Genomic DNA, 13,081 nt, shown 5'->3' with positions numbered 1-13,081 from the left:
GGTTGGACCTTCATAACACGTGAGGCTGAGAAGGACACTAGAGGCCACCCTAAGCCCAATTATTCTCTGTGGGGACTTCAATACTAGAATACCAATCTTATGATATTGTACTAGAGGAAGAACCTCTTAACAGGAGGATGGCCCCAACCAGTTGGCCCAAACAGAGAGCCCACCGATGGGGGCTACGGTGGGCATGCCTGCTGTCCATGTATGGCTTTTCAAGGATCAATGGCATACGCCCTTCAGATAAACGGCCTAATTTCACCTGGCTGTGCACCGGAGGGAGCAGCATTCTGGACTATTTGTTTGTGGTCAAATTTCCCTCCATTGTGATGAATATGTGTGCTTACTCTTGCCTGGAGAGTGACCATTGTTCAATCTTGGCACACTTCGACCTACGGAAAAAGAGCAGGCTCCAAGGCCCACTGGCCATTTAACTATCAATGCAGGCTTGAACCTCATTTCCTGGAGTGATCGGAATTTGGCCAAGACCATGCCTGCCGCGCGAGTTACACTGGGTTGTTTTGTACATTTTGTGGAGAGGTGAGTCCTCTTTGTGGTTTTTCAGTTTGAGAGGGTGATGGGAATCATACAGGGGGGCTCCCTGACAACTAGTTATCCTATAGGTAGGGTGGGTCCTGGACCTAGCAGTTCCCACCCTCATTCTCTTGATAAGGAAATACAGAACAGAAAAGGGAAACTGAGGGTGGAATTGCGGGCCATTGCAGGTGAAAAGTACTGTTGGTACTCCACAGTAACAGGATAAGCTTGGCAAAACGTAAGTACCGCGAATGGTTGAAAAACCACAAGTATGTTAAGGGTTGCCTTTGCTGGCGAGAACTAGTACAGGCGTCTCTCACTATAATCCCCCAAAACCTTTTGATGTAGTTAAACAGCACGGAACAGCACTCTAGAGACCTAAACGACTTATCCGAGACAGGCTGGGTGCAGTATATCCAGCAAGTACTTGGTAGTATGTCGGTGGATGCCTAAGGTTGGATGGCCTCTTTTGCTAAGTGGTCCTATGCCTTGGGCCCTAAAGACATACTGGAGATTATAGGAACGACTAAATCCTCCAGGGCTCCGGGTCCTGATGGGATCTGCAGCTCCATTATTGGGGCAGACCTGGATATCTGGTTGCAGGCACTGCACTGCTTATTTTGTAGCATTGAGTTATCTCAGAGCATTCCCAATTCCTGGGGTGACAGCATAATCGTTCCAGTATTAAAAAAGGGCAGGCAAGAACTACCGTCTGTTTGCCATGCTGGATGTACCTGCAAATTCTTCGGCCGGGTTCTTCTAAAAGAGCTTGTGGAATGGGCAGAAAAATGTAACATTATTCCTTACAACCAGACAGGTTTCCGGAAGAATACTAACACCAGTATTAATGTTCTCGCACTTTCCACCATAATTCAACAAGCGGAGATCTGGAAACTTATGGTCTACACAACATATATTGATTTCAGTGCCGCGTTTGACACAGTGGACTGGAACAGGCTGTGGGGGAAGCTGACCAAATACAGCATCCCCCTTGGGCTCGAAAGAAAGATTATTCTATCATATTCCCAGACTAGGGTAAAGATTAGTCTCTACCAGCAGGGCGGGAACACCTCCTGGATCCCAACAAATAGAGCCCTTAAAGAAGGCTTCTCCCTAGCCCCTATATTGTTTAATCTCTACCTTTCAGACCTAAATGAAGACCTGGGATCGACAGCTGCTACCCCGCCCAAATTACGGTCTATGTCGATCCAATGGCTGGGTATTGCGGACAACCTTGTAATCCTGGACCTTAGTCCAGGAGGGTTACAGATGTCATTGAACAAACTGGAAACATATGCCGACGATAACTCTCTTGTGATAAATATCACCAAAACAAAAATCATAGTCTTTAACTCACAGAGAAGGAAAAGGAAAACTTGGTGTTGGACAATTGATGGGAGTAAACTAGAGGTGGTGCTGTCCTCCAAATATCTGGGAATGCATTTGTACCCTGGTATGAGTGGAGCAATCCATTTTGATCAACTTAGATTAAGGTCTAATGTGACCTTGGGGGCATCCGTTCTTTACCCAGAAGAGGGGGCGGGGGGGTTACGGGTTCGTTGGTACAGCTTTATCAAGCCGAGTTGGTATCCCTTGTGCTCTATGGTGCCGAGAACTGGTCACTGTCAAGACTAGATGAAGTGGCCACATTGGAACGATTTCAGTTGAGGAGCATTTACTTGAACTGTTTGACTACTTTTTGGAAGTTGGCCAATGCCCAAGTGGGCTCCCTCCTGGCTTTGATATTTGACACCCATCAGTCCAGAGCTCTTTTGATGCATCTAGTAACATGGCTAAGCTGTGCACCATAGCCAACAGATGGTCAACACAAGTTCCGGGGAAACTGCTCAGCTCTCCCTACCCCCAATTTAAGAGAACCATGAAAACCTAACTAATTGATCATGGGCAGGAACAGGCGTTAGTGAATCTCGGTGGCAATTTGTGGGTAAAGTTTTTTGTGCTGAGTGCATGGCCTACATCCTGACAAGAAATGCCATACCCTCATACATCCAAAATTACCTGCTGTGGGATTACCTCAAATAAAATTTTAACACTACAAGAATCGGGGAAATTGAGGCAGCATGGTGTCAGACAGCAAGGGTTGGAAGGGAATGTTGCTTTTGTGGGAAAGGTGAAGTGGTGTCTGTGAGGCACCTGTTATGTGAATTTGGGGCACTGGCATCCCTAAGGGTAAGCATGTTGAGCCCTGTGGTGATGGTGGTTACCCTGCCTGGTCCTGTGACATGGGAATTGTTTTTGGGTAGCAACCACCATGCTGTGTATTATCTACCTCACTCGGTTCTGGAGGGAAAGTGTAAAACAAATGTAAATGATTAACAAGAATGGGCTGTGTGCAAATCATGTAAGTGAATAGGAGTTTAACTTCTTATTCATTTGTACATTCTTAATCTTTTAGGACATTTTGGCTTTTGTTTTTTTTACTCTGCTGTGAAAAGTTTAATTACCTGTACTCACAATAAAAAATAAATATGTATTTTTACATTTTCAACTCTGCAAAAGAGGTTGAAATGTAAAAAGCATTTGTCATCACTGAAAATGAGCTAAGAGACTTCCCTCTACACCCACGTGGATAGCAGACTGATCCCAGTATCCAATCCATGTGGGTTTTGGTAAGTCAATATATATTTAGCTTTTAGGTACAGATATGTATGGAGATGCTGGCTGTAGATCAGTTGCACCATAATACAGTAGTTCTTACTCCTTGCAAGTCTGCTTTGTGAATCAGCGACTTGTGAGGATAGAAATGCAACTGAAAAGATCTGGGGAACATTTTTTTTTTATACGACCCCATATTTTTTTATGCAATCTTTGACCACACAACTTTATTCGAAATAAAACTTAACACAGACACAGCTGTAGTGAGAGGTCATTTTAGTGCATCAATAAGAAACGAATTTGTGGGATTTCTGAAGGAAGGAGTATTTGTAATAACGCCTTGTTTTACATCAGGGTCATGAAAAATCAGTATCCGTAACCGTTGCCCGTGTCCACACGAGGTGTAATGTGGCGAGCAAGGAGGAGTCCACTTGCAGAGCACATAAGGCTCAGTAATTTTGTAGCATACATGGGGGAATCAGGGGGCAAGAGGGAGGATAGTATGGTCCATATGGCTTCTTACAGGCAGTCAGTGAATTGCCTAGAGAGCTGTTTAGATGTGATTAATTTCAGCCGGCCCATGGGGAATTGTCAGGTTTCCTTTATTTATTCCCCTTAAATAAAGGAAACCTGAAAATAATTTCCTTTATTTAGAGGTCTGTAGATTAGTTTGGTGTGGGTTGGAAGTTTTCTACTTTATTTGGTTTGGCCTTAACTTTTCAATACATAATCCTGGTTCTGACCCAAGGCAAGATGGAGTTTCTCAATAGAAGCTTTGATTGGCTAGAGAGGTCAGCAGGACAACAATTGTCACCATGAACTGTGATATCTTCGTCAGAGAACATAGACTCCGAATCTACACCCTCCCCTAACTCCTCACCTTCGTCCTTCTTCCTAGAACCCTTCCTTTCTGTTTTTCTTGATCGCGCCTTTTTTTGTGCAGGTATGGACGGCCACAGAAAGAAGCCACTGTGTCGCCTAAAAAGGTGACCAGGGGCCCCCTCCCGAGAAAGGGGAAAAAGCCCTAAGGCACAAAAAACCCCTGAGCAATCTCAGTGTCTCTCTGGAGATGCGAAGACTGGCCACTCTTGAAGATGAGGCCGGACCAGAAGAGTAATCCAACCGAAGAATCAGTAGAAGCCCCGGAGGGGTGCAGTCCAATCGGTGTGTGGCTCGGTACAATGGGAACGAGGCACGAGGAAATAGAACAAGGAGAAGATGGCAATCCAATTTTCAGGCTGGGATCTGGTACACGGGAGAGCAACAGCAGGAGGAATCCCAACGGGTAAGGAAAAGGCAATCTAAAATACAGGCCGGGAATCTGGTACATGGGAGAGCAACAGCAGGAGGGATGCCAACGGGCAAGGAAAAGGCAGGACAAAGGAAGAAATAGAAAACACTAGAGAGCAGGGGAACGGGCAAGAGAGAAAATGGGAAAGGGGGAGGGCTAGCAGGAACTGGAGGGAGAGCGAAGGGGGGAGCAAGCGAAAGCAAAGGAACAGAAAAAAGGAACACGGAGCAGGAAGAAAGGCGGAAAAGAAGAGGGGAAAGCCGGGACCCGATCGGGGTCCGGGACCCCAACAAGAATACAATGGACGAGTAGGCAGGGAAGGCTCAAAGCAAAACAGCACTAGCGGATGAAACCGGAAGCGTTGTGACACGTCCGCAACCCGGAAGAAGCAGATTTTATGCTCCGGGGCACCTCCGCGTGCAACAACTAGAACGGTGCTACAGGAGGACGTGACAGGTAGGCAGCCGTGTGCGACGGGAATTAGCGTCCGCGCCGCCAGTGGCTCCACAGGCGCCACCCGCCTCGCGGCATGACAACAATGAACATTCTAAACTGTCACTCTCTGCCTTTCACCATCATAACCCCAGCTGAGAGGACGTGTACTGTAGCTGCTCCTTCTGAAGTCTCGGGCCTTGTGAATTTGAACTTTCAGGTCCCTGGCAGTCGAGTGGCTACTCCTTAGGGGGTTCTGGAGAAGTATCCTGATTGTCAGGAGAACTTACTAAAGCCTGGAATTCTTGAAGTCCTTAGAAAAACCTTTCAAAAGATAAGTGACTTTATTTTGGATGTTTTAATCTGTTGCTCAGATTTTAGACATTTAAAGTATGAAAAAGCATTTTGGAGTTTTGAACTGTTATTTCGCACTGTCTAAAAGTGTACTTGGAGTTTGGCTTTCATTTGAATGTACGCGTGTGGATTATGAGCGTTACGTACTAGCACGTGCAACGCGTTTTCCTTCTCGCGTGAGATTGGACTCCTGCTCGTGCCAGAACTCTTCAACTGCAGCAAATATTCTTCAGAGTGTGTGCGTGTGTAAAAATTGCTACGGGAATACTTCAGTGCGTGCGCGTGATAAATATTTCTACGGGTGTTTTCTATAGCGCGTGTGTACATCAGCGCATGTGTTCTTCAGTGCGTGATTTTTTTTCAGTGCGTGTGTTCTATACAGTGCGTGTGTTTTCTACAGCGCGTGTTTTCTTCACCGCTTGTTTTCTTCAGCGCGTGAAATCTTCAGCGCGAGTGTTCGTCAGCGTGTGTTTTCCACGGTGCGTGTGTTCTTCAGCGCGTGTTTTCTACAGAGCGTGTTTTCTACAGAGCGTGTGTTCTACAGAGCGTGTGTTCTACAGAGCGTGTGTTTTTCAGCACGTGTTTTCTTCAGCGCGGGTTTTCTTCAGTGCGTGTTTTCTTTAGCGCGCGTTTTCAGAACAGGTTATTGTGTGTTTTTCTTCGCAGGTTCTTCATGTAACAACGTACTCAATCATCGTGTGCGTGTTTAAAAACTCTAGAGAAGAGTATAAAGAACAGAATTTATTTAAATCTACATTTTACTTGAACTAAAAACTATTTTAACGACAAAGATCAAGAGTCAGCTGTTTTACTTAATATAAAGGAGTTGCTGTCTTTCTCAAAAGACTCAAGAATAGAGGTAGATTTTCATCAATTTCTTCAATCTTCTCAGTGATTTCTTAATGAGAAGAACCAGGTATGATTCTTCACACGATAGTTAAGGATTTCAATCTCAATGTTAAGTAAGTAATATGAGGATTTTTATTTGTTTATTTATTCTCTGCAGGTTCAGCAGCAGCTAGTCGTGACATCTCTAACCTGGTGTTTTTTATGTTATCCACTTTCCCCCTTTCCCTTTGGGGTGTAGTTAACAGAGCTGAGTTTAATCTAGTTCTGAGAATTACACTTGAGGGGGATTGTCGGGGGTTCAGCAGCTTCTGCGGACACAGGAATACTCTCAGCCTGAGAGTATTCCTCAACCGGCCCATGGGGAGTCTATTGATCAGCCGGCCCATGGGGAGTCTATTGATCATGTGATGTGTATGTTCTGAAGCCTATTCAGATGATATTCTGGGAGGCCAGCATAGAGTTACATGCAGCGAGTTGGTGTAGGACAGTGGTCCGCAACATCTGGATGTTTTGGACTGCAATTCCCATATAAGCCATGGCCATCATCGTGAATGGTGAAGGATCATAGTCAACATCTGGAAAGGCGCAGATTGCAGATACCTGTAGGACACTGGTCATGTTGCTGACTGCTACAGCTAATAACTCGGGGGTCATTGCAGAATGGAGCAGCAACTAAGAAAGTCACGTCCATCCAATTTCTTTGAGGAAGATCTAGCATGGATACAAGTCATTTTGTTAGGACTGTTCTTATAGTATCATTATACAAGAAGGGGTAATACTCTTACCGTAATATGCTGAATATGTTTTTAAAAAGTGCACAAGTAGAACTAATAAGTGTCCATCACACCAGTTGTGTCCAGCCCCCCCCCCCCACTGCAATTTTTGCTGATACCACCAAGTATGGAAGGCTTAGCAGCACCTACAAACGTGGATTTTGTTTCATCACCATGGAGAGTGGCCTCTTAACAATAGGTGGCAGATAAAATCATCAGGCTTAAGGTGATTGTGCTGATGAGTCCCTCGTTTAAGACCTCATTATTTCCGCTAACTCATTGCTATATCAGAGTGCATAATAATTGTAACTTGTTGGATTCTGCCGCAAACCTTCTGTGTGATTTCTGTTGACTACAAGCACAGTACATCAAAACAGTGGTCACACTGATACCTTGTGTTAAAGCATGTATCAAACACATTAAGATATTGTACCTGTTTTCCATTGTGCGTCACCGAGGAGAGAATGGTTCTTAGTGTCTTGAAGCCCATGGCGATGTCAAGGAGATGGGCAGCAAAGAAGAAGTTATTGTAATGGCCAAGGATTGACATTGTCATGTACCAGGCCAGGTACAGATAGGACTAGGTGGAAGAAAAGGCATATTAGAAAATGATCCATTCCCAGTAACCTGTTTAAATACATGTTTGCATTCCGAAGTCAATAATGACTTTTATATGGTGTCAATAATTACTGGTATTGATTGCAGTCCAGACATTCTAAATTTAGAACGAGCCAGGGAAACAACAGAAATCATGCATCTGCATTCATGAAACAGCAATGGCATTTCCCAGCAAGATTTCCTTCAACAAGGCACTCCACCCCAATTTAACACAACGCCAATGCTAACACGTGGGACAATGATTTCACGTTTGCAGAGAAAAAACGCTCCATTTAAGAGAGCACCTAAAGCAAGCTCATGCAAAAACTGTTCCAGTTCAGCCACCTTTACAATTAAAATGCTTATCTTATAAAGACACCCTACTTATTTAAATATTACTAAATGAAACCACAACTGTTACTAACACGTTTTGTGTGCTTTACACATTATTAAATTAACATTCACCACCACAACGTCAAGACATATATTATAGCCTCATAGATTAATGACCCTGTCTAAACAGATGGCTCAAGGTGATGCCAGTCATTATCCCACGATAATGACCACCTCCCTTGGTCTAGAAGGACCTACATTATTAAGTAGTCTTAATGCACTTTCAAAACATAGCAGAACGTCAGGTAGCATGTATGTAGCACTAAAACTTTGTGTGGGCATTCGAGCACCATCTCCCCCGTTAGCAGCGGTCGGGAGCGGTGCTCCTCTATTTCTTTTAAATAATGGTTACAGTTCCTATACTTAAACCGTTCCGAAATGGTTTCGTTTTAAAATAAAAGTATAGGAAGAAATTGAAACTTGCACATTCAGTGCACTGCACTGAGCGTTCCCCTAAACAGAAGGTGCAAGAGTTTGGGGGTTTGTATTGTGTGTGGGAGGGGACGTGGTGATGGGGTTTGTGGGGAGAGGTGCAGGTCATTAGGGAACATAGTTCCACCTCTACTTTTTGTACACTTCGACCACTTCCCGTTAGAGGTGGTAATGTTCAGAAGAACCGTGATTGTGAACGTTTTTAAGGGGCAGATGTGTAAGAACGGATCTCTGTACCAGAGCAGGCTCGAAACACAAACTAGCTTTCTGTGCATCATGGGTACCACTTTCACACTTGTCAGGAACAGAGATGGGTTCAGTATTCCTTAAGCCTAAGACTCCTTTGGCCGTTCATTGGCAAACAGAACATCAAATGGACAACATTGAGGATTTACGGTTTTTGGGTCTAATGAAAGTTAAGAAGGGCAAGAGGGGGGGGACTTGCAACTTACACTTCGTAAAATGGAAGCAAGACTTATTTGTCTGTTAAGAACAACACAGTCTGGTTTGAATTCAGATCATGAGATGTATGTCTTCTTGTAAATAAGAGTTTGGTCTATTATGAACCTGGTAAGCATGAGCATGGCACGCTAGACCTAACCCTTTTGGAGATCCTAATGAGACTACCAGTCTCTGTCACGTTATTCATTGCATTTATCCAAGGATTGCTCAAAGCATCCACGCTATTATAATTGGGTATTCAGACATATAAACTACTTTCTTTAGTTACAGTGGCTAACACACAATGCATAATTTCATTTAGTATGACCATTATGTATGTTTTTGATTTCCATTTAAGAAATGTTATGCTCAGTATTGGTTAGTTGTACTGATACGTGATTTATTTATATTAGGAAATCTACAAGTTATAATTCAGCATAACAGCACGAGCACAAATAATATTGTTTGGTATGCGGCGCGTTCGCGTGATTATGTCGCGTTACCATGCGCGTGACGTCATCACGTGACACGTGATTTCCAGCGCGACCTGGCTGGATATTGCCAGAGCTACGGCGATGCGGCCAATGCAGGGAATAGCGTTGTAGGACTAAGTAGTCCAGGGATTCTTTCCAATTATAGGTACGCTCTAGTCATATAGGACATTATTCATGTCACATAATAACTATTCATTACTCAACACATGGTTTCTTTTGATTGCTAAGGCACAGGGATCTGACCCAGTGATTACCTTGTTGAGATACAGAAGACACTTCATTGATTTAGATGCAACGGTCCATGAGGTGGGCAATGTTATTTTACACATTCACTTAACAGCATGTCAGATTATTTACATTAGTGATTATAATCTAAACTCCATTCCTGTATTCACAGACCCACTTAGGACCAAGTGTATTTAGAGGGTAAGCATATACATCTAAATCCAGTCACTCTATTATTATCACAATTTGGTGAATTATAAGCATGACAATAGAATGCAGCATGCTAGCCACTCTGCACTAATTTAACAGAATAGGTTAACATAATACGGACTCCAAACGGGTGGTCGTTTGTGGTGGACTCATGCTTTCACCAATTGGGTACAAATGTATTTTGATTCAAGCTTTTGAAATTGTGCACATGGCATGGTGAAGCCTTGACAACAATATATGTTATCGGTGACATTTATTTAGAATTGAATTTGTTTTTCTCTCAAATGTTTTCCATGAACGCTTGCCTACCCATCACTTACATCATCCTGTGTGGTATGGATTCACAACATTTTATTTCATACATTATTATTTGTTGATTTTCTGTTTAAATGTATTTCTGCAACATGATGTCATACTGGCAAATGTATACAACTGGTGATTTATTTGATTGATTTGCTTTGATTAATAGCCTTGAGAACGACCACATTGGTCGAAACACGTGTCGGCTATTGGATTCAGTTGCAATACAAAGAGGATTTTCCTTGATACCATGATGTGTGGACTACCTTATTATTGGCAATTTTCTTGTGCAATTACAAGAGGAACATTGATTGTATTATTTTTACTGACTAAGAATATTAGTCCCAAGCACGGTGACAGTCTTTCATTATTGTCAAGTTAATTACATGAGTATTTGGTATTAGCATACTTGGGCGAAAAATATTTGACCTTTTACTTTTGACCGATTTTTTAAAATCTTTTGTGGTCGAAATTCGGTCACATTTAATGAAATATATATATGGGATGGGAGAAGGGAATAGGGGGGTGGAGGGTTGTGGTGGTCTCCACCTCATTTTCGACCAAAAAAAGAGCAAAAATAATTTGGTCAAATATTTTCGACCAAGTAGGGGTAAACCGGATATTTTCGTAAATATTTTGGAACAGAAACCTTTTTTTTTTAGAGAGGAAATCTGCACATCGTCAAATAAGCGGATTTCAATACAAAAGCTATTAATTGTATTTGTGGTTAATTAAAATCATTAAGCCATATTTCTATTTGCTCATGTTGGTCCTCCTTACACTGCTTATGACTATGGTTAAATCATATTATTCAAAAATGTACTTTGCATTATGTTGCGCTCAATGGACTTGACCCATTTAAAAATAATCACAATATTTGCAAACATGTGAACATGTGAAGACAATGTTAAATGTGCCAACTTCTTTTATTATGCTACATGTTAAAGCCATAATTTTTGATGAGCACGATAATGATAATTTTCATGTGTAGGATTAATGAGATGCCTATTGAGGACACTGACTTTTATAACTAACTGCCTGGATACTCTGTTCACAAACAAATGTAGCTGGAGAACCAACTTGGCAATGCTAGACAATAAGGTACGCGTCGGGCTGCCGTGGCTAGATTTTATTATAAACTTGGAGGCCATCGGCTAGACAAATGCCTTGAGGTTTTGCAGGCCAAAGTAAACATCGCGGTCCAAGCTAGCGGCAATAGATTGCTTACAAAATGGTTCCTTAAGGAGGATACTCGTGCTTGAGCCCAGCACGCCAGGGTAGTATTGCGGTTGGAATTGAGAGTTCCCAGCTTTAGGACCCAAGCGCAACGTAAATACTTACAATTTGCCATAAAGCTATTTACTTGGAAGTCTAGAAAATCTGAATATTAAAAATGCAAAGGGGGAAATAACACCCCAGTTCCCACAAGTAAAATATCAGTGGCTTAAAAAGTGTATAGTCTGTGTAATAGCTGGGGTGTCAACTTTACAGAGTTGACTTTTTAATGGTAACATTTATGTATTGGATTTAAGTGATCTAGGTATCTTGACTATGACGCTATGATAAGGCATAGCATGAACCTAAGTTCCTTAATATATTTGGAGGCCCCTCGTACTGTGACCCAGGCTGACAACATTATTGCAAAACTGAGATTTCTGCAACACAGAAGAATTATCTCAATGGTCAGACTGAATGCGTTACCCTTCGTGGGGCATATGGGTGGGCTAATAAGTCAATACTAGGCTCTGAACATGTGGGTCGGGGGCCATTGAAAATTTGCTACACTTTATGTTGATTTGCACTCGTCCAATTGGCATTAGAAGATTGTAGTTTAGAGGACATTTTATTAATTACTATATTACAACCACAGCAGAGGCAATGGAGTTCGTTTTGTGTATTGATGTCACTAATGGACATATGTAAATATCTTAAAGCAGCATATGGGAAACTGGATAGGCAATTTTAATGTGTTAATACAAGGTTTTATATATTTTTAGACTTTTGTATATTGTTTTATGCATTGTGTTAATTAGTGTATTATATAATTTGTTAATGGCGAAAGCTGAATACAAAATGGATTTCTTCTTCTTAGAAGGCTTTTTACTATAGTTAAATCATGTTATTCAAAAAATGTATTTTTAAATGGTTCAAGTCCATTGAGTGCACCATAATGCAATCACAATATTTGCAAACATGTGAAGACAATTTTAAATGTGCTGACTTCTTTGCTCTTGCTACATGTTAAAGCTATTATTTTTCAATTGTAGATGAGCACGTGAATACTAATTTTGCTGTGTAATACTTTTTTTAAATAGAAAATCTGTATTTCAAATCTTCTGTAGCGCAAGTGATACATGTCATCTTAGACAGTGGCTCAAATGTATACGGGCTTCCTTTATTGAAATATGGCACATAGTCAAAGATGTCAGAATCTGCCTCGAGATTATCGGCAAACGATTGTTCAACATCGATGCCCACATTTAGCTTTAAAATATTGATACACAATCATGCAATTGTTAATCAATCAAAAAAGATGGCTCCTTCGCAATGCAATCATGAGCAAGAGGGTATCTGACCTATTTCTCATCTCAGCAGATATAACCTTCTCTATATACGTTCCCTGAAAGGAAATGAATACCAAACATTCCTGCTTTGCTTAGCGCCACCTTCCGTGCATTGGTTCTCTATGAAAAGGCTGTTCCTCTACATGCACCCCTGAATTCACGAACCCAAAGCTGTTGCTTCAATCTACACCAACTGAGACTTAGCCGATTCCTCTGGAGAGGGGGTTTCATGAATTCTACGTGCATGTACAGGATCAGCCATTTTGTTAAAAGACTGTCAGATTGAAATGAAAGAGCCAGGAAATGGCTGCCCTCAGAGTATGTTTGATTGATTTAGTGCTTTGCAATGTGCTCCATGCACATACTGATGCTATGGAGCTCAAGGAAATGTGGGGAGTAGAGCGGGAAGTGTGGAGGAGTTGGGAAAGTAAACAACATAAGGGAAAAGGCATTATTAAGGTTGTTGACTCTCTCTGCTTGGCACTTCTGTGTCCATATGCTGCTTTGACTTCCAGATAGTAAAAACCATTCAAATGAAGTAGCATTCCAAGGTCCTAGCGGAGTCAAAGA

The 13,081-nt window shown here is 42.1% G+C and overlaps 1 protein-coding gene across 1 annotated transcript in view; it reads right to left on the bottom strand.

Annotated features, from left to right (window-relative positions):
- The window catches only part of RYR2 (ryanodine receptor 2), a 3,854,281-nt gene that overhangs the window by 204,426 nt on the left and 3,636,774 nt on the right, over positions 1-13,081 (bottom strand). Inside the window, exon 99 of the mRNA XM_069607971.1 lies at positions 7,289-7,435. Within this exon, the coding sequence (XP_069464072.1) occupies positions 7,289-7,435 (147 nt within the window). The remainder of the gene's footprint in view (positions 1-7,288; positions 7,436-13,081) is intronic.

The sequence above is a fragment of the Ambystoma mexicanum genome, chromosome 4q (assembly GCF_040938575.1).
Source record: "Ambystoma mexicanum isolate Mex_15411 chromosome 4q, UKY_AmexF1_1, whole genome shotgun sequence".
Taxonomy (NCBI): Eukaryota; Metazoa; Chordata; class Amphibia; order Caudata; family Ambystomatidae; genus Ambystoma; species Ambystoma mexicanum.
The sequence above is the reverse complement of the archived record's forward strand: the minus strand, read 5'-3'. Positions and strand labels throughout refer to the sequence as shown.